Here is a 21,758-nt window from a genome sequence, read left to right on the forward strand (position 1 = left end):
AGTGCTCTGCACACAGCAAATGCTCAATAAATACCATTTATTGATTGAGTGATACCAGATCTAACCACGCTGCTGATCATCCACACATGGGCCTCACCCACCCATGGGAGACGCCACTGTATTTTGGGATGGTTTCTTCCTCATGCAGGTAATTGTCCACAAACCTTAACTAAGCATACTGGCACTGCAAAGGAAGTTCCTGGGGTTTGCTGGCCAATCAGACCAGCATCCAGAGCCTCAAATGCCAGCAACTCTCAGACTCGTTCCCCATCTTCTCTCTCCAATTGTCCAACTTTTCAAGCCTTTCAATTCCAAGGAGATTTTGTTTCAGTGACAGGAAAAGTGAGAGGACAGAGACGATTCTGAGGCAGTCCAATCCAAGTGCAAGAGTAGGGGGGGAAAAAGTCATTCTTTCTTCAATACAATCATTCAATACCAGTTCCAGACACTGTCAGAGAAGCACATATCTCAGAACCTGGCTTTATTTCTCTTCCCCTTTTTTAAGGCACCTAAATGTGCAACTAAACACTTCCTCTCTGAAAGGGAGATGGGAGCATAGATCACTCTACTGTGTTCACCTTCTTTCGACCATGGAGATGGAAATTATCTTCGAAAACATGCAGGGCAACGGACAAAGGGATTATGGAGTGGGTGGTGACTAGAGATGGCAGAAACTCTACTTTGGTACTCCTTGGTACCTGGTTTACTTACACGGGAAAGAAAGGCTACAGAAAGCACAACAAAGATATAACTCACATGAGACTAATTAGGTGGCCCCCAACAATCAGAACATCCCTCCCTTACAGATTTTACTGAGGGGAAAGGGAAGAGTGGAATGAGGTGGCCTACGAATGGCCTTCACCTATAAATTAAGAAGCAACTTGGAAATGCAGTAGGGAGCGTGATTTGCATACACCAACTAACATATTGAAAGAATGAATGAGAAATGACTGTGTGCCCTCCGGGAGCATGGCACTGTATTACAGGGGCACAAGGGAAGACATCAACCCCACAGCCTAGACATATATTCATTAGAGTAGGGATCGTGGTGTGTGTCTGTGTGTTTGTGTGAGTGTGATTACAAGGAGAAAATTTACCTGTGATATTATTTAAAACTTCTTTTAGGTGGCTGAAGCTGTGCAGCAAAGGGTCCCGTTCTTCATCCTGTACAGTACACAGGGAGTTAAAAAAAAATTATTACCTTGGCTAAAAGAAATGTGAAAAAATTCAGCAAGGGAGGTCGCACTTTGGTCCCCTCCTCCAGGTATGGCCACAAAATCTATATTCCCTCTGAAAAAAAGTTAGTTCTGGCCCAAGCCAATTTTTTTTCCTCCTCTCTCTAAACAGCCATGTAAGGAGAGAAAGGGTCAGACAGTTTATGTGAGATATCAGGATAAGCAAGACTGGAGGGGAGCTGGGGAGGGTGGAGGGCAATTCTGCTAAGGAAGCCTAAGGTATATTTATTCTTAAGATTTTTCCCAATCTTCCTCAGAGGCCAGTAAGCCTTAGAGCACACACCACATTTTTAAATAATTCAGTAATTACTGTAATTCAGTAATTACACAGCTCAATGGCAAAATAACTGATCCAAATCTAGCCTGAAAGTAAGCTACTCTCTGGGTGAAAGTGAGGCCCACTGCAGGATACTGGCCTCTGAATAACCTAAACGACTCTTCTGGGTGCCGGGCTGAAGGCACTCAAAAGTACCTGGAGAGTCTTGGATGAGTTAATGCCCACTCAATTTTATGTCCAGGAAGAAGCTGACTCATAATGTAGAATTTGCACGCTCTAAATGTAAAGTCTACAGACGTCAGAAATAAAGTGTGATCGCAAAGTCCACCAGAGTTTATCCCATACCATGAGGAAAAAGGATTCTATACGCTACTCTCAACTTCTCTTGGGTGCAGTGGCGAGCTCTCTTGCAAAGAATCCTGGGTGGCTTCTAAATGGAAAACGTGATTATCTTCTGAGAAAATATCTTTAGGTGGGGGACCGGGTGAGGAGGTAGGTAAAACAGCCAGGACAACTTGCCCAGGGCCTGTAGTCTACCACCTGTCTCAGTGGGATGAGGGAACTGCAGGAAGACCCTTGCTGAAAGTGGCCCTGCATACAGAACTGGAGCTCACGGCAATTTCTGTCACTCTCGGGTCCTGAGGGAGCCTCTTAGGGGAGGTCTAAACTCAGTGAGAGAGAGAAAACCTTCAATCAGGTTTTGCCACCAACTGAAACCATCCCCTAAGAGGCAAATCTGATGACACTCTGGAAGTAAGATTCTCCCTCCCAAAGGCTTCAGGGCCCATTATCAGACTTCAGACTTCACCTGGTCTTCTGGTTTGCCTACTAAACTTGCCAGAGATGTAGCTGGGGCAAAAGGAGAAACATTAAAATCCAAGCCATATTGTTTCTCCTAGTGAAAATTCTTCAGCCAAGACCACAAGCAGAAGTCCCTTGAGTCGGGGATTCTTCACCTGCATTTATATTCTGAACCGTATTCTGGGTCAGGAAATGCATTTTAAGTTATCCTACGTACACCAAACCGCTTGCATGTACAGCAAAAACCAGAGGGGAGATGGACTGTGGCAATCTTCTGCCCACCGAAGCTGAAGTAGAGAGGGGTAATTGCCCTTTAGGTGAGCCACTTTTGAGAGAAAAAACTCAAAAGTTTCCTACAGCAAAGACAACTTTAAACATGGGAAGCCACATTCACAAATCGCTCAGATAACTGAGGACTAGAAAAGCTCATTTGGGCCTGAAATTCTTGTCTGCCACTTGTCTGCTGTGCGACCTTAGGCAAGTCACTTCACTTCTGTGGGCCTCATTTCCCTCATCTGTAAAATGAGGATTAATGCTATGGGCCCCATGTGGGACAACCTGATTAGCTTATCCCTAACCCAGCGCTTAGTACAGTGCCTGGCACATAAACACCATAATCACCTTAATAGATACCATTAAAAAAAATTAAAAATGGCATCCATTAAGTGGAGGGAGAGATACAGATGATGAGAATTACCTGGCCCCAGATAATCACCCAGCCGATAACATATGCCAGACTGATTTCTGGGGACCTGAAACCTCTGAATTTCTTGTAGCCACAGACCAAGTTCCCATCACTCTGTTACTAGAGACCTTATCCAACTGTAGAGGGTTTGCCAGCTCACTTTTTGGCACATTCCCCAGGGCAGACCAGTGGCCAGCTTGGCTCAGCTTTCCCTGCCCCTATCTCTTCACTTACCAGCGGGGTGTGAGTACTCCAACGGGCATTTCGTTTTATGGCCCCCACTACAATGTTGATTTCCCCTTGAATGATGTAAATGCTCTTATCCACCATCTTGGCGATCCTATCAAGAAAATCAAGAGAGAAGCTCAGTTAATGCCCAGCCACCCAGCACGGCTCTCCGAAATCAGTTGGGGAAGTCACAGAAGCTCCACCCGAGTGGGGCAGAAAACACACGGGAAGTGGCTTGAAGCAGTTGGAACAAATCCTCCGGCAGGATTGGAGGTTGCCTGCCTCCGTGGAGGATGATGGCTGGTGGCGGGGAAGGGTTGGGAGGGGTGAATTTGGAGAAAAGTTTGCCCTTTGTCTAAAACGAAGAGGACAAATTGGATCTCTGGGGAGCTACACCCTGACTCCTAATTTACTGATTATTTATTGGCCTAATAAAGCCCCCTTGCAACCAACTTGGGGAAACTGTCTCCCAAATTGGATTGGCTGAGGTTGCCACCACTTGGGTATTCCTTCACCGTTCTTGGGACTTAACACGTCCCATCGGGAAAGGCAATCAGGGTGTGGTTTGGGTAAGAAGAGACTCAAAAACAAGTAGGCCCTTCTCCACTCATTGGTACAGAAGTAAAGCCCAAATGAGATGGAGCAAAGGCAGGAGAGTAAGAGGAGGGCCGGACAACAGGGGTGCAAAGTGACTTGCGGCCTAAGAAAGATGCAGTCCCCATCTTTTGCCTCTCATAAAGAACTGATGAGAGGGTGAAGGAAGGAGAAGAATAGTAAGGCCTCTCTCCCAAAAGCTCTCCAAATTCTGCCAGCACCATAATCCCAACTGCTTTGCTTCCCTCCCCAGTTTACAGGGATCTGAATCACAGACAGCCTTAGAAAGGGAAGGAAAGAGGAGATCCCCAACTTTCCGACTGAATGTATTCTTAATACCTAGAATTTTCTGAAGAACTTCCATTCACTTCTCAATTTCCCCTCTCGGACGGAGGGGGAACAAAAAGCAGATTATTATCCCCAGTTTACACAAAGAAACTGAGGCACAAAATGGTGGTGTGTCCAAGAACATGTCTACCAACTCTACTGCATTGTACTCTCCCAAGTGCTTAGTACGAGTGCTCTGCACACGGTAAGCACTCAATATACACCACTGATTGATCACAGCAGACCAGTAATGGTGGCAAGGCTAGAACCCAAGTCCCTCAACTGCCAAAAGTCTTCATTTAGACCATGCCACTTCCGGATTTACAAAATTCCCCCACATCGGAAAAATTCCACTGCACAAGAAGTCAGTCAATCGTATTTATTGAGTGCTTACTGTGTGCAGGGCACTGTAGTAATCGCTTGGGAGAGCACTAAATAACAATAAACATGACGACTCCATCTAGCACCTGCACCAGGCACACCCTGCCCAGCCTCCTGCCTCTTATCCCTGAATACAGAGCAACCAGCATTTGGGTCAGTGGACTGAAAGAAAACCTGATTTTCACGTTGCTTCAGTGAATGCCCCAGATCTGCGGGTGAAACACCATTTTACCCTTTCAAGTGTAACTCCAGAATGTCTAATCCTAGGATTTCCTCTACTTAAGACTGTAAGCTCCTTTTGGGGAGGGATCGCATCTACCAACTCTATTGTATGTACTTTCCCAAGGGCTTAGTACAGTACTCTGCAACACGGGATCAATAATTTCTATTGATTGATTAAACTCTGAAGGATTCTTTTTCCTTTTATCATAGGTGGCAGCACAAAAAGCAGACAAGAGTTCATATTGAGGCCAAGGGAAACCCAGCAGGCATACTGTTCTAACCTCTCAGTTACTTTTGCATTCTTTAGAGGCCTCAGGCCAATTATCATACTAGATCAGCAAGACGACTTTGTCCTCAGCAGAGAATGACTGTAGCACTCGGAAAGCTAAGAGAAAACTGACAAATGAAAAGGGGGAAAAGAACAGTTAGTTGAAGACGGCAGAATTTTTTGGTTTTGTTTTTGTTTCTTTTCTGGTATAAGTGTTTTGTATGTGCCCAGCACTGTACTAAGCACTGAGGTAGATATAAGCTAATCAAGTTGGACCTAGTCCATATCCCACGCTCGGCACACAGTTCCAACCCCCATTTTCCAGATGAGGTAACTACGGCACAGAGAAGTAACTTGCCCCAGGTCCCACAGCAGACAAGTGCCAGAGCCGGGATTAGAACCCAGGTCCTTCCGCCTCCTGGGCCCATACTCTATCCAGTAAGCCACGCTGCTTCTTGGAGATGACCTCTGCTTTGAAAAGTGACCCTGCTGGAGCTAAGACTGTATCCCTGAGTGCCTCTGAGGGGGAATCTCATGCCCATTTTGTCCTTGACATCACAACAGTGCACTTTTCTGGCCCCTTGCCAACTGGGTGGGGGAACATTGCTCAGACACCAATGGTTAGGAGAGGGAATGTATGTCCTCCCGCCGGCAGGCCACGTGTTACCCAGCAGCAGGCCGTGCACTTGAATTGCTTTTACAGTACGGGTTAGGGTTTGCCCTGGGCCATCCACACTGTCCCCAGGTCCTCCCTATGCCCAACGGCTCGCTCTGCAAGGTGGCTGGTAAGGAGACGTGGTGCATTCTGTGGTCACGGTACGGAATAACTCTCGTGATTGGAACAGCAACAGACACCACTGTGCCCTCACCTATTTGGTAAATGATTGGTGAACGGCTTAATAATAATAACAATGATGGTATTTGTTAAGCGCTTACTATGTGCAAAGCACTGTTCTAAGCGCTGGGGAGGTTACAGGGTGATCAGGTTGTCCCACGGGGGGCTCACAGTTTTAGTCCCCATTTTGCAGATGAGGTCACTGAGGCACAGAGAAGTTAAGTGACTTGCCCAAAGTCACACAGCTGACAGGTGGCGGAGCCGGGATTTGAACCCATGACCTCTGACTCCAAAGCCCGTGCTCTTTCCACTGAGCCAGGCTGCTTCTCCTGCTTATATACACACTAATATACTCAATTATGTATATATGTTTGTACGTATTTATTACTCTATTTTATTTGTACATATTTATTCTATTTTATTTTGTTAATATGTTTGGTTTTGTTCTCTGTCTCCCCCTTCTAGACTGTGAACCCACTGTTGGGTAGGGACCATCTCTATATGTTGCCAACTTGGACTTCCCAAGCGCTTAGTACAGTGCTCTGCACACAGTAAGCGCTCAGTAAATACGATTGAATGAATGAATGAATTATTCCCTCTAGTTGTCTGTTTATTTATTGGTGTCTTGCTCCCTGGCTAGATTGTACATTCCTTGAGAGTAAGGATTGTGTCTCTACTGTAGTCTCCCAAATACTTAGTACAGAGCTCTTAGTACAGAGTAACTGACAAACAGGGGCTAGGGGAAAATCTACTTTCTACTTTCTTCCCGAAACTGGAGGAAGAAGTGTGACCTTGTGGATAGAGCACGGGCCTTAAGTCAGAAGGACCTGAGTTCCAATCCCGGCTCCGTCACTTACCTGCCATGTGACCTTGGGCAAATCACTTAACTTCTCCGTGCCTGAGTTACCTCACCTGTAAAATGGAGATTAAGATTGTGAGCCCCATGTGGAACATGGACTGTGTCCAACCTGATTATTTTGTATCTACCCCAGCGCTTACTACAGTGCCTGGAACCTAGGAAATACTTGAACACATTTAAAAAAATAAAATAATCAAAGAACAACCAGTGGTATTTATTGAGCACTTACTGTGTGCAGAGTACAGTACTATACACTTGGGTGAGTACAATATAACAGAATTGGTAGACTCCCTGCTCCTAAGGAGCTTCAGTCTAGAGAAGCAAAAAAAAAAAAAATAAATTGAGCCAATCCTGGCTCCACTTCTAGTCCCCACCAGCTCTAAGAAGCAAAGAACACTGGTTACAGCTGCCTGCTCAGCTCTAAAAGAACCAATGGAGGCAAAGCAATGGTCTTTATGGAGCTGTAATTCAGAAGTTACACTGCAGAACTTCTAGCAAGATGGGTATCTGTCGTTAGACAAAGCCACTGTAGAGGAGGACTGACCAAGTGCCAATGAAAACCCCAGCTCTAAGAATAAAAACTGTGGCATTTGTTAAGCGCTTATTATGTGCCAAGTACTGTTCTAAGAACTAGGGTAGCTACAAGATAATCAGGTCATTCATTCATTCATTCAATCACATTTATTGAGCACTTACTGTGTGCAGGGCACTGTACTAAGCACTTGGAGAGTACAAATCGACAGCCATATAGAGACGGTCCCTACCCAACAACGGGCTCACGGGCACAGTCTCTGTCCCACCTGGGGCTAAATACCTAAGAAGAAAGAAGGATGGGTATGGAATCCCCACTTCACAGATGAACAAACTGAGGCACAGATAAATTAAGTGACTAGCCCAAGGTCACAGAGCACACAGGGGGTGGAACCAGGATTAGAACCCAGGCCACCTGACTCCCACTCCTGTGCTCTCACTGGGAGGCCACGCCACTTCTGGAAATGCTCCGAAAGTGGCCTTGGGAATCACAGTTTAGTGAGGCTCACTTCTAAACCTAGTGATTTGTTAAAATCTAAATGAACGTTTAGACACACCCAACCTGCTGAGATAAAGACAACAAGATTTCTGAGAACACCTACTAAATTTCTCTGCAGGAGACAACAAGCATGTGGATAAAAGACAAAGGTCCTAGCCTATTTAAATTTTAAAAAAAAAATCTTTTCGAAAAGCTTTCCCAGAACACCAAGTCAAACAAACCCTCCAGTCATCTCCAGCATTTATTTATAGCCATCAGGAGCACTTCTGCCTGCATGTTATTCAACTGTACCTTGTTACTTAGTTTAAATGTAAGCTCCTTGAGGTCAGGAATCGTGTGTCTACCAACTTCATTATATTTCCCCAGTGCTCTGTACGTAGTAAGTACTCAATAAATGCCACTAATTAATTACTCTATTTGCAACTATTGCTTATGTCCGTCTCTTGTGACTTGTCACTTCTCTGTCCTGTACTTCCAAAGTGCACTGCACCCAGATGGTGCTCAATAATGATCACTACTGCTACTAAAAAGTTCATCCAGTTTTCTGGATGGACAAACATAAATGGCAGTGTGGGTCCCTCGGGATTGACACTAAAACTGGTTTTCTTCTACATTCTAAGTGAGACGAGAGTGCACGGTGAAGTCTTTCAAATTTAACAGACGACACTAACCTCTTCCAGATGGTGAAATGCCATACTGATGGGGATAGATTGCAAGAAGCTATCGCAGAACTGAGTGGGTGAACAGAAAAGGAGCAGATGAGGCTTCAGTGTGAACAAGTGAACGGTAATACAGCTATGGGAAAATAATCCCAACCACACTGCCTGGCTTTTGAGTTCCAAGTCAGGAATTATGACTAAAGACAGGGTTCTTGGAGTCACTGTTGATTTTTCCCTTGGCTACAATTCCCTCAAATCAAACACACAGCAGCAGCTAAAAACACCAGTAAAAAGCTGGCCATGAACAGAAAGGTAACTGACAGCATAGTTTTACCTCTACATAAAACCATGGGATGACCATACTTGGAATAATTTGTGCAGCTCTGCTCGCCATATCTTAGGCTGGGAAGACATAAGAGAGCTAGAAAAAGAACATAGAAAGACAACTGAATGAATAAGCGGCCAGAGCGGCTTCAGAATAAACCGAAAAGATTCAGGACTCCAACTCAGAAGGATGAAGGCAGAGAGGGGATAGATTTAAGGTTACAAAATCAGGAAGAGGGTGAACAGGACAGGGTCAGATTTGATTATCTTGTAACTATCCCAGTGGTCGGCACACAGTATGCATTGAATAAACACTATGTTAGAACCAGAGTGGCAGGTTCACGGCAAAACACTATGAGACAGTTCTCCACCCAGGCAGTAAAAAGCATTTAGAATTCATGACCCCCAAGAAAGTTTGCAAAAATAAAATAGCAAATAGTTCAGAAGTGTTTCTTAGGACTCATGGCACAACAGGTCCATGATGACTTATTACTATGATTATTTGTTATACTGTTCTCTCCCAAGCACTTAGGAGAGTGTTCTGCACACAGTAAATACGCAATAACTACAACTAACTGACTACTAGAAACGACTGGTCCATGATGGCTAATTATTAGAAAGAAAAGTTAAGGAATTTAGAAGATGCTCTATCCTTCTCACTTCAAGGATAGAGACCAAGGAGGGCAGTTATCGTACTTTTCTTCCAAAAGATCCTTTGATTGACATTGTTGGAGAGAGAGAGAGACAGAGAGACAGAGAGAGAGAGAGAGAGAGACAGAGAGACAGAGAGACAGAGAGAGAGTGCACGCGCTGGGTGGATCATTGGACTTTAATTCTACCATTTTTATGACTAGTATGTGGAGCCTATCAATACTAGCTACCTGAAAGATGCTCCAGAAGCAAAAATGTCCACACTAATGCCCTGCTCCATGATGAGAAAGCAGGCAGATGTGGAGGAAAGGAGGAGAAGATGGTAATGAGAAAGAAAGACGCCAAAAATGATCAAAGGAGACAAGTGCCAACTAACTCCCGGGATTTAAAGTCACTTCTCACATCTTTTTTTGGTATAAATGGGCCATCAGCCGGGAATGGTATCAAGCCAATGGCTGGCAGAGTGGGTAGCTTAGGAGAGTTTGCCTTTCAGCTTTCCAGCCTGGGAGCTCTAATCAGCATCTATCCATCCTCTGGAAACAGTAACTAAGCTGCAGGCAGGCAGTGATGACAAGCCCATAAGACCACAACCAGGGACACTCACAGCCTGCAAAGATGTCAGACATGCACGGCAGCAGGGAGCTCCCTTCACCCACCGCTTGCATCATCCTGCCTGATAGGATGAATGAGGGAGAAGAGCCCATTCTAGAGCCTTATCGCATCAATTACCTCATTCATCCCCACAACACCTCTCAATGACAGGGACAGGCATTACTGCTCCCCAGATATAGATGGGGGAAACTGAGGAAACTCAAGACGAGTGGTCCAAGGTAACAAATAGATATGTGACAGAGAGGGCATCAGAAGCCAGGGCTTCTGATTTCCAGCCCAGCATTCTTCCCACTATAACGTGCTGCCAACTGAATTATCCTGCTCCACCCTGGCTGGCAGGCCCTGAGCAGAGAAACTCCAGCAAGGCGAAGTAGGTACAGCCTTGCACAATTCCCTCCTTCCAGTCAAGGCTGTCACCCCAGCTTATCGGAAGGACAACGAGAGGGGCCCGGGAGAGTTTCGTTCTCTGTAGGGGCAAGAAACATCCAACGGGAAGGGCCCACGGGCTTTAGGATGAGCCTGCCACCTGTCACTCCCACAAGGAGCCCCACAGCCAGCCTAACCTAAATGCCCTGAGCACCTCCAAGGATGAGGAGCATGTTTAATTTATATTCTTAACCTTACAATTTCTTGATCAGTGCTCTGCACCTAAAAGTCACTCAATAAATCCTTGATGACATATTTGGAAATAAAAATCCCTGTAATAAACAATCAGCCCTGGGATTAGGCTCATTACTGCTCAGTGTCGGTAGGAAACACGTGCCTTACCCTCCTCAAAGAGGGGGGAAAAGGACAATCAGGCTGAAGAACTGCAGAGGAGTGACCTAGATTCCGAATGGCCCTAGCCCCCACCCCACCCCAAATTGTAAACTCGTTGTGGGCAGGGAATGTGTTTGATTATTGTTGCATTGTACTCTCCCAAGTGCTTGGTACAGTTTTCTGCACACAGTAAGTGCTCAATAAATACAATTGACTGACTAGGCCTAGGCCTGGCCCACAAGCCTCCTCGTAAGGGTTGGGGTGGGGCAGCCCCACCACTCCCACTAGGCCCCCAGAAACCAGGAGAAAGGAAAGTGGAACCGTGGGCCCCATAACTGCAATGACATCAAGTAATCATGCATGCACAGGCATCCACATGCATCTACTGGGTTGACAAAGGGTGACCATGATCTAGTGAAAAGAGCACTGGCTTGAGGGTCAGAGGACCCGAGTTCTAATTCTGGCTCCTCCACCTGCCTGCTGTGTGATCTCTGTATCTCAGTCTCATCTGTAAAATGGGGGTGAAATTCCTGTTAATCCCTCCTACACAAACTGTGAGCCCCATGTGAGACAAGGACAGTGTCCAACCTTTGTAAACTCTATCTACCCCAGTGCAAGTAAAGTGCCTGTCACATAGGAAGTACTTAACAGACACCACACCATCATCATTAGTGCATATATAATACTCCGTAATAATAATATTGGAGTATTTGTTAAGTGTTTCCTTGGCAGAGTACAATACAGGAGAGTTGGTAGACCTGACCCCTGCCTACAAGGAGCTTCAAGTCATTCCTCAACTAGTAATTTCTGCCAGCACCGTACCTCTCTCCACTCCCTCATCCAAGTTTCCACAAAGAGAGCCAGACTAGGGTGAAGCAGCAAGCTAAGCAAGCCAGGCCCTGGGGCACCAAGTCCTTAGACCACGTCCCCAATCCGGGTCATGCTGCCTCTGAAGAGCTGAAGCAAAATTCACCCCACAGCAAAACCACTCTCCCTTACCTCCAAAAAGACGCCAGAGAGTATGATAATAGGGAGAGGAATGGTCCTGCAATACTGAAGTAAGGAAACTAGAATTAATTACAGGGCTCCTTTCCCCTCTGTAATATCTTACTCATTAAAAAAATCCAATGAGAAGGTAATTTCAAATTGCTAAAAATTATACCTCTATACCTCTCATTTTTCACCTAATTAAAAAAAGGCCTTGAGCACCCTGACACAGAGGGGAAGAATTGATTTTTCCCTTTATAAAATCCTTTTACTCCGAAGGATCTCCTGAAGCCCCATTCTCTATACCTTCAGAGGTGCCCCCCAACCTCCTCTGGGGTGACAGGAGAGTAAGAGGAGGGCCGGACAACAGGGTGACACCATTCTGTGCCAGTCTCACTATGCCAGGATGAAAACTGGCATCTATCCCTGAAGCTATAAGAGAAATGGAGGGTGATAGGACAATCATCTGTGAGGGTGTTCTGCCAATAGGGCAAATTCCTCTTGAAAGAAAAACCAAAATGAAGAGAAGCGCTCAGAGGATCTGAAGATTTGTAAATCAAGCCAGGGCCCAACCACAAAGTGTAATGACTCAGATCTGGGTATCCATCAGGCCAGTTAGTTTCAGCTCAAATATTCTGTGCATTTGCCACTCATGTTTCAAAGGGAGCTCAAGCCCGGAGTAAAGACTGATCAACCTTCTGCAGGAAAGAAAAGCGTTATTCCCATCTAGATTTTTCTGCAAAAGAGAAGGGGAAAACACCAAATACTTCCCCAGCCACTCCACCAGCCCAGCAAAAAGTCACCGGCTCCTCTAAATCTTAAAACATATGTCAGCCTAACTAGGAAATAGCATAGCCAAACAACGAAGGCTAGTTCATTCAAGACGCTGAACTAGCTGGTCGATTTCATCTATCAATGCACTTTAATTCCTAAGAATTTCTGGAACTCGGAATACTGTATCTTCACTAATCGATTTCTTGCTGCCATGCACCCATTTCTTTTTAAAATCACCGGATGTTGTTTCTGCTGAGCCATGGGCAGAATGAGACGTGATTTAACCCTTAAAATTTCCATAGAAAATATTCCTTCATAACTGTTCAATTCACTGTGGTGTTTTATAGATACCACAGTCTCAGACTAGGAAATTTCCATCCTTGAAATCCCAGGCCTGGCCCACGGCTTTTAACTTCTGTTCTCCATCCGTTACTTCTAAGAAGAAATGATGTAGATGGGTTACACGGAACTTCCAGAGATGCCTTTATATTCCCTGAAAAAAGTCTCTATTTCCTAACCCTCTCCACCACACACTATTCTGCCTGATGCTCCAATCCTGTTTGGCCAGTTTTTGCCCTGAGCTGTGACACCAATTCCATAAACATTTTCTTCTGAAGGACCAAACCTTCTGAACGCATGCTTTTCTGAAGAGTGGCCTTCCGTTTATTCAATCCGATTTTCTTCCCGCTGCCCTCCCCTTCCCACCACTGTTTAACCCAATCAAACCCTCTCAGATCTCGCCTTTGTAAATCAATGGGAATGACAGATTGCTACACCCAAACTCCACCAGCTCTCAGTTTCCCTCCTCTGGAAAGAGACAAGCTAGGGGGATGAGCCAAAGGTGACTGAGAAGAAGGAAGAGGCAGATATGGATGGTACATTAAAAGGAGCAACTTTCACCCCTGCTGAGAGAAACACTCACCAGAGAATTGTGGTGGGGAAGGGGAGGGAACCTAATAATCGTGTATATTCGGAATAATCACGGAGACACACCAGCTCAGCTCGGTCCAACCCCTATCCCTTCCCCAGCTCCACAACTGTAGTGGGATGAGCAGGACAACTGGACACTGGACTCTGAACAAAGACCCGGCTCCCAGGACTCTGACATGCCCCTAGTTAAGACGATCGAAAATCTGACACAGATTTACTTGGCGCTCAATCAATCGATGGTATTTATTGAGCGCTATGTGTAGACTAGTGTACCAAGAGCTTGGGAGAGTGCAATATAATAATAATTATGGTATTTGTTAAGCGCTTACTATATGCCGAACACTGTCTCCCCCTTCTAGACTGTGAGCCCATTGTTGGGTAGGGACCCTTCTCTATCTGTTGCTGAACTGTACTTTCCAAGAGCTCAATAAATAAAACTGAATAAATGAACTGTTCTAAGTGCCTCGGTAGATACAAGGTACCAATATAATTGTGTATAAAAATACAAGAGTTGGTAGGCATATTCTACCAACTCTTCGACACTCCGGGGTAGGGGTGGGGCTGTACCAGGCCAAGAGGAAACCTGCTCCTCTGTGGTTCTGGTTGTAGCATACTCTCCCAAACGCATAGTACAGTGCTCCGCACATAGTAAGCGCTCAATAAATACGACTGATGGATTGACTGACCGGTTCTGCTTTGGGAGAGGACCTCGTGAGGAGGGAGAACGCGTATGGGGATGGAGCTCAATGTATCCAGAAACTAAAGGGAGTAGGGGAAATACAGGGGGTAGAAAGGGGTGTGGGAAGGGTCTGCTGCTCCCACTCTCTTTGCACTTGTTTTGGGTTTTTTTTTCTGGGCCCATTTAAAAAGCTGAGTGCATTTTTCCTCAAATTTGAAGAAAAAAAGGAGTTTCAGAAGACGAGAAGCTTCCCCCCAAAAACAAATGGTCAGCTGGCAAAGGGCCTTCAAATGTCTTCTAGACTGTGAGCCCGTTGTCGGGTAGGGACCGTCTCTACCTGCTGCCGATTTGTAATCGATAATAATACCGATGGCATTTGCTAAGCGCTTACTATGTGCACAGCACTGTTCTAAGCGTGGGGGGGAAATTTTTTGACACCAATCTACGTGTTTTGTTTTGTTGTCTGTCTCGCCCCTCTAGACTGTTAGGCCGTTGTTGGGTAGACCGTCTCTATATGTTGCTGTGCTCTGCACACAGTAAGCGCTCAATAAATACGAATGAATGAAGCAGGTTTTCCCACATGGGACTCACAATCTTCATCCCCATTTTACAGACGAGGGAACTGAGGCCCAGAGAAGTGAAGTGACTTGCCCAAAGTCACCCAGCTGACAAGTGGTGGGGTCGGGATTAGAACCCATGACCTCTGACTCCCAAGCCCGGGCTCTTGCCACTGAGCCTCACTGCTTCCCTAGACTGGGAGCCCGTTGTGGGGTAGGGACCATCTCTCTGTTGCCGATTTGTAATAATAATAACGGCAATTGTTGAGCACTTACTATGTGCGAAGCACTGTTCTAAGCGTGAGGGGGGATACAAGGTGATCAGGTCGTCCCACGTGGGGCTCCCAGTCTTCATCCCCATTTGACAGATGAGGAAACTGAGGCACAGAGAAGTGACTTGCCCAAAGTCACCCAGCAGAGAAGTGGAGGAGTCGGGATTAGAACCCATGACCTCTGACTCCCAAGCCCGGGCTCTTGCCACTGAGCCGCGCTGCTTCCCAAGCGCTTAGTCCAGTGCTCTGCACACTGTCAGCGCACGATAAATCAAGTCACTTAAACTTCTCTGTGCCTCAGTTCCCTCATCTGGAAAATGGGGATGAAGACTGGGAGCCTCACGTGGGACAAACTGAAGACCTTGTATCTACCACAAGAAGCAGCGTAGCTCAATGGAGAGAGCCCGGGCTTTGGAGTCGGAGGTCATGGGTTCAAATCCCCTGTCCCCTCCCCCAAGGTTATTGAGAGAGCATCTGAAGAGACTTTTTTCTTTTGGGGGGGTGGAGGGGGAGGAAGAGCCCTAAGCCAGTCAGTGCAAGTTTCCCCACTCATCATCAATCGTATTTATTGAGCGCTTACTGTGTGAAGAGCACTGTACTAAGCGCATCACTGTTTCACCTGTCTACATGTTTCACCTGTCTACATGGTTTTTTTTGTTGTCTGTCTCCCCCTTCTAGACTGTGAGCCCGTCGTTGGTTAGGGGCCGTCTCCATATGTTGCCGACTTGTACTTCTCAAGCGCTTAGTACAGTGCTCTGCACACAGTAAGTGCTCAATAAATACAATTGAATGAATGAATGAGTGAAATCCCGGCTCCGCCAATTGTCAGCTGTGTGACTTTGGGCAAGTCATTTCACTTCTCTGGGCCTCAGTTACCTCATAATAATAATAATAATGATGGCATTTGTTAAGCCCTTACTATGTATTGGGCACTGTTCTAAGCGCTTGGCGGGGGGATACAAGGTGATCAAGTTGCCCCACGTGGGGCTCACAATCTTAATCCCCATTTTGCAGACGAGGTAACTGAGGCTCAGAGAAGTGAAGTGACTTGCCCAAGGTCACACAGCAGACATGTGGATGAGTCGGGATTCGAACCCATGACCTCTGACTCCAAAGCCCGGGCTCTTTCCACTGAGCCACGCTGCTTCTCTAAAGGGGATGAAGACTGGGAGCCCCACGTGGGACAACCTGATCGCCTTGTATCCCCCCAGCGCTTACAACAGGATTGTGCCCACCGTAAGCGCTTAATCGGTGCCATTTTTATTGATAAATAATGAATATGTGACTTTGGGCAAGTCACTTCACTTTTCTGGGCCTCAGTTACCCCATTTGTAAAAAGGGGATTAAAACTGTAAGCCCCCCGTGGGACAACCTGATCACTTTGTAACCTCCTCAGCGCTTAGAACAGTGCTTTGCACATAGTAAGCGCTTAACAGATGCCATCGTTATTATTATTATGAGGTCACTGAGACCCAGAGAAGTGAACTGACTTCATTCAATCGTATTTATTGAGCGCTTACTGTGTGCAGAGCACTGTAGTGAGCGCTTGGGGTACAAAAGTTGGCAAAGTCACCCAGCTGACAAGTGGCGGAGGCGGGGTTTGAACCCAGGACCTCGGACTCCAAAGCCCGGGCTCTTTCCACTGAGCCACGCTGCTTCTCAATGAGGGAACTGAGGCCCAGGGAAGTCAAGAGAATTCACTCAATCGTATCTACTGAGCGCTGACTGTGTGCAGAGCACTGTACTGAGCGCTTGGGGAAGTACAAGTTGGCCAAGTCACCCAGCTGATAATTGGAGGAGCCAGGATTCGAACCCACGACCTCTTTCCACTGAGCCACGCTGCTTCTCACTGAGGGAACTGAGGCCCAGGGAAGTGACTTCATTCACTCGTATTTATTGAGTGCTGACTGTGTGCAGGGCACTGTACTGAGCACTTGGGGAAGTACAAGTTGGCCAAGTCACCCAGGTGATAATCAGTGGAGGCGGGATTCGAACCCACGACCTCTTCCCACTGAGCCACAATGCTTCTCAATGAGGGAACTGAGGCCCAGGAAAGTGACTTCATTCACTTGTATTTACTGAGCGCTGACTGTGTGCAGAGCACTGTACTGAGCGCTTGGGAAATGAAGTGACTTCATTCAATCGTATTTATTGAGCGCTTACTGTGCACTGTACTGAGCGCTTGGGAAGTACAAGTTGGAAAAGTCACCCAGCTGACAAGTGGCGGAGCCGGGATTCGAACCCACGACCTCTTTCCACTGAGCCACAATGCTTCTCAATGAAGGAACTGAGGCCCAGGAAAGTGACTTCATTCACTTGTATTTACTGAGCGCTGACTGTGTGCTGAGCACTGTACTGAGCGCTCGGGAGGTACAAATTGGCCAAGTCACCCAGCTGATAATTGGAGGAGCCGGGATTCGAACCCACGACCTCTTTCCACTGAGCCACGCTGCTTCTCAATGAGGGAACTAAGGCCCAGGGAATTGAGGTGACTTCATTCAATCGTATTTAATAATAATAATAATAATAATAATGATGGCATTTGTTAAGCGCTTACTATGTACAAAGCACTGTTCTAAGCGCTGGGGAGGATCCACGGTGATCAGGTTGTCCCACTTGGGGTTCACAGTCTTAATCCCCATTTTACAGATGAAGGTAACTGAGGCCCAGAGAAGTGAAGTGACTCGCCCAAGGTCACACAGCTGACAATTGGAGGGGCCAGGATTTGAACCCATGACCTCTGACTCCAGAGCCCGGGCTCTTTCCAATGAGCCACCAACTGAGACTGCGCTGAGCGCTGTACTGAGCGCTGACTGTGTGCAGGGCACTGTACTGGGCGCTTGGGGAAGTACAAGTTGGCCAAGTCACCCTGATGATAATCAGTGGAGCAGGATTCGAACCCACGACTTCTTTCCACTGAGCCACAATGCTTCTCAATGAGGGAACTGAGGCCCAGGGAATTGAGGTGACTTCATTCAATCGTATTTACTGAGCGCTGACTGTGTGCAGGGCACTGTACTGAGCGCTTGGGGAAGTACAAGTTGGCAAAGTCACCCAGCTGATAATTAGCTGAGTCGGGATTCGAACCCATGACCTCTTTCCACTGAGCCACAATGCTACTCAATGAGGGAACTGAGGCCCAGGGAAGTGACTTCATTCACTCGTATTTATTGAGCGCTGACTGTGCAGGGCACTGTACTGAGCGCTTGGGAGGTACAAGTTTGCAAAGTCACCCAGCTGATAATTGGCGGAGCCGGAATTCGAACCCACGACCTCTTTCCACTAAGCCACGCCGCTTCTCAATGAGGGAACTGAAGCCCAGGGAATTGAGGTGACTTCATTCACTCGTATTTACTGAGCGCTGACTGTGTGCAGAGCACTGTACTGAGCGCTTGGGAGGTACAAATTGGCCAAGTCACCCAGCTGATAATTGGCGGAGCCGGGATTCGAACCCATGACCTCTTTCCACTGAGCCACGCTGCTTCTCAATGAGGGAACTAAGGCCCAGGGAATTGAGGTGACTTCATTCAATCGTTTTTATTAATAATAATAATAATAATAATAATGGCATTTGTTAAGCGCTTACTATGTACAAAGCACTGTTCTAAGCGCTGGGGAGGACAAGGTGATCAGGTTGTCCCACTTGGGGTTCACAGTCTTAACCCCCATTTTCCAGATGAAGGTAACTGAGGCCCAGAGAAGTGAAGTGACTTGCCCAAAGTCACACAGCTGACAATTGGAGGGGCCGGGATTTGAACCCATAACCTCTGACTCCAAAGCCCGGGCTCTTTCCAATGAGCCACCAACTGAGACCCGAGTGGGCCTGGCTGACTGCGCTGAGCGCTGTATTGAGCGCTGACTGTGTGCAGGGCACTGTACTGAGCGCTTGGGGGAGTACAAGTTGGCCAAGTCACCCAGGTGATAATCAGCGGAGGCGGGATTCGAACCCACAACCTCTTTCCACTGAGCCACGCTGCTTCTCAATGAGGGAACTGAGGCCCAGGGAAGTGACTTCATTCACTCGTATTTATCGAGTGCTGACTGTGTGCAGAGCACTGTACTGGGCGCTTGGGAGGTACAAGTTGGCCAAGTCACCCAGGTGATAATCAGTGGAGTCGGGATTCGAACCCACGACCTCTTCCCACTGAGCCACGCCGCTTCTCAATGAGGGAACTAAGGCCCAGGGAATTGAGTTGACTTCATTCAATCGTATTTACTGAGCGCTGACTGTGTGCAGGGCACTGTACTGAGCGCTTGGGGAAGTACAAGTTGGCAAAGTCACCCAGCTGATAATTAGCTGAGTTGGGATTCGAACCCATGACCTCTTTCCACTGAGCCACAATGCTACTCATTGAGGGAACTGAGGCCCAGGGAAGTGACTTCATTCACTCGTATTTATTGAGCGCTGACTGTGCAGGACACTGTACTGAGCGCTTGGGAGATACAAGTTTGCAAAGTCACCCAGCTGATAATTGGCGGAGCCGGGATTCGAACCCACGACCTCTTTCCACTGAGCCACGCTGCTTCTCAATGAGGGAACTGAGGCCCAGGGGAGTAACTTCATTCACTCGTATTTATGGAGCGCTGACTGTGTGCAGGGCACTGTACTGAGCGCTTGGGAAGAGAAGTGACTTCAATCATATTTATTGAGCGCTGACTGTGTGCAGAGCACTGTATTGAGTGCTCGGGAGGTACAAATTGGCCAAGTCACCCAGCTGATAATTGGCGGAGCCGGGATTCGAACCCACGACCTCTTTCCACTGAGCCACGCTGCTTTTCAATGAGGGAACTGAGGCCCAGGGAAGTGACTTCATTCACTCGTATTTACTGAGCGCTGACTGTGTGCAGGGCACTGTACTGGGTGCTTGGGGAAGTACAAGTTGGCCAAGTCACCCAGCTGATGATCAGTGGAGCGGGATTCGAACCCACGACCTCTTTCCACTGAGCCACAATGCTTCTCAATGAGGGAACTGAGGCCCAGGAAAGTGAAGTGAATTCACTCAATCGTATTTACTGAGCGCTGACTGTGTGCACAGCACTGTACTGAGCGCTTGAGAAGTGAAGTGACTTCATTCAATCATATTTATTGTGCGCTTACTGTGTGCAGAGCACTGTACTGAGCGCTTGGGAAGTACAAGTTGGCAAAGTCACCCAGCTGACAAGTGGCGGAGCCGGGATTCGAACCCACGACCTCTTTCCACTGAGCCACAATGCTTCTCAATGAGGGAACTGAGGCCCAGGGAAGTGACTACATTCACTCATTTATTGAGCGCTGTGTGCAGGGCACTGTACTGAGCGCTTGGGAAGTACAAGTTGGCCAAGTCACCCAGCTGATAATTGGAGGAGCCGGGATTCGAACCCACGACCTCTTCCCACTGAGCCACGCTGCTTCTCACTGAGGGAACTGAGGCCCAGGAAAGTGACTTCATTCACTTGTATTTATTGAGCGCTCACTGTGTGCAGGGCACTGTACTGAGCGCTTGGGAGGTACAAATTGGCCAAGTCACCCAGCTGATAATTGGTGGAGCCGGGATTCGAACCCACGACCTCTTCCCACTGAGCCACAATGATTCTCTGCAAGCGGCTCTCACCGACCTGTCACCGGATCCAAAATGGCGGGGCCTGCTCCCAGGGACGGCGGTCGTTGTTCATGGACGGCGGAGGCGGCGGCGGCGGCGGCACCGAGCGGCTCCCGGGCCCCGACGGCGCCGGTGGGGACCGCGAGGGGACGGGGACGGCGATGGCGGCGGCGGCGGCGGCAACGGCGGCCACAGACCGGCTCCTTCCCTGTCAGCGCCCTGACGTGGTAACCGGCCGCAGCCTACCCTGCTGCCCGGCACCTGCGCCCCGCCCCGCCAATCCCGGCGCGCCCCGCCGATGAGCGGCACCCGGCCGGGCCAATCAGCGGGCGGGGAGCCGCGCTCGGGAGGCGGGGCCGGCGGCCGGAGGAAGTGGGCGGGGAAAGGAGCGGAAAGGTCGGCGAGGCCGCCCAATGGGGGGGCGAGGGATGCCCGAGTGACGGCCGCCGCGGCCAATGGGAAGAGAGGGGCCGGGAGGGGTGGGGGAGGCCAGGTCGAGTTCGGTTGCGTCGCGCGCCTCAGCTGAGGTGACGGCGGGGATTGTGGGGAGGGAGGCGGGCACGGCTTAAGGGAGAAGCCTGACTTTCCAATCAATCGTCAATCAATCGTATTCCAATCAATCAATCATATTTATTGAGCGCTTACTGTGTGCAGAGCACTGTGCTAAGCGCTTGGGAAGTCCAAGTCGGCAATACATAGAGACAGTCCCTACCCAACAGAGGGCTCACAGTCTAGAAGGGGGAGACAGAGGCTTTCCAATCAATCATCAATCAATCAATCGTATTCCAATCAATCAATCATATTTATTGAGAGCTTACTGTGTGCAGAGCACTGTACTAAGCGCTTGGGAAGTCCAAGTCGGCAACACATAGAGACAGTCCCTACCCAACAGAGGGCTCCCAGTCTAGAAGGGGGAGACAGAGACTTTCCAATCAATCATCAATCAATCAATCAGTCGTATTCCAATCAATCAATCATATTTATTGAGAGCTTACTGTGTGCAGAGCACTGTACTAAGCGCTTGGGAAGGACAAGTCGGCAACACATAGAGACAGTCCCTACCCAACAGTGGGCTCACAGTCTAGAAGGGGGGGACAGACAACAAAAAACAAAACATATTAACAAAATAATATAAATAGAGTAATAAATATGTACAAACATATGTACATGAATCAATCAATCAATCGCATCTATTGAGCGCTTACTGAGTGCAGAGCACTGGACTAAGGGCTT

General features: G+C 47.7%; 1 protein-coding gene across 4 annotated transcripts in view; it reads right to left on the reverse strand.

The window, feature by feature from the left end:
• The window catches only part of GBF1 (golgi brefeldin A resistant guanine nucleotide exchange factor 1), a 114,776-nt gene extending 94,080 nt beyond the window's left edge, over positions 1 to 20,696 (reverse strand). For all 4 annotated transcript variants that reach the window (XM_038757668.1, XM_038757667.1, XM_038757666.1 and 1 more), the window contains exons 1-3: positions 20,542 to 20,696; positions 3,233 to 3,338; positions 1,098 to 1,164 (exon numbers count right to left, since the gene is read on the reverse strand). In XM_038757668.1, coding sequence (XP_038613596.1) covers positions 1,098 to 1,164; positions 3,233 to 3,328 — 163 coding nt within the window. In that variant the 5' untranslated portion in view covers positions 3,329 to 3,338; positions 20,542 to 20,696. The remainder of the gene's footprint in view (positions 1 to 1,097; positions 1,165 to 3,232; positions 3,339 to 20,541) is intronic.
• Positions 20,697 to 21,758: the final 1,062 nt, after the last annotated feature.

This window comes from Tachyglossus aculeatus, chromosome 16 (assembly GCF_015852505.1).
Source record: "Tachyglossus aculeatus isolate mTacAcu1 chromosome 16, mTacAcu1.pri, whole genome shotgun sequence".
Classification (NCBI taxonomy): Eukaryota; Metazoa; Chordata; class Mammalia; order Monotremata; family Tachyglossidae; genus Tachyglossus; species Tachyglossus aculeatus.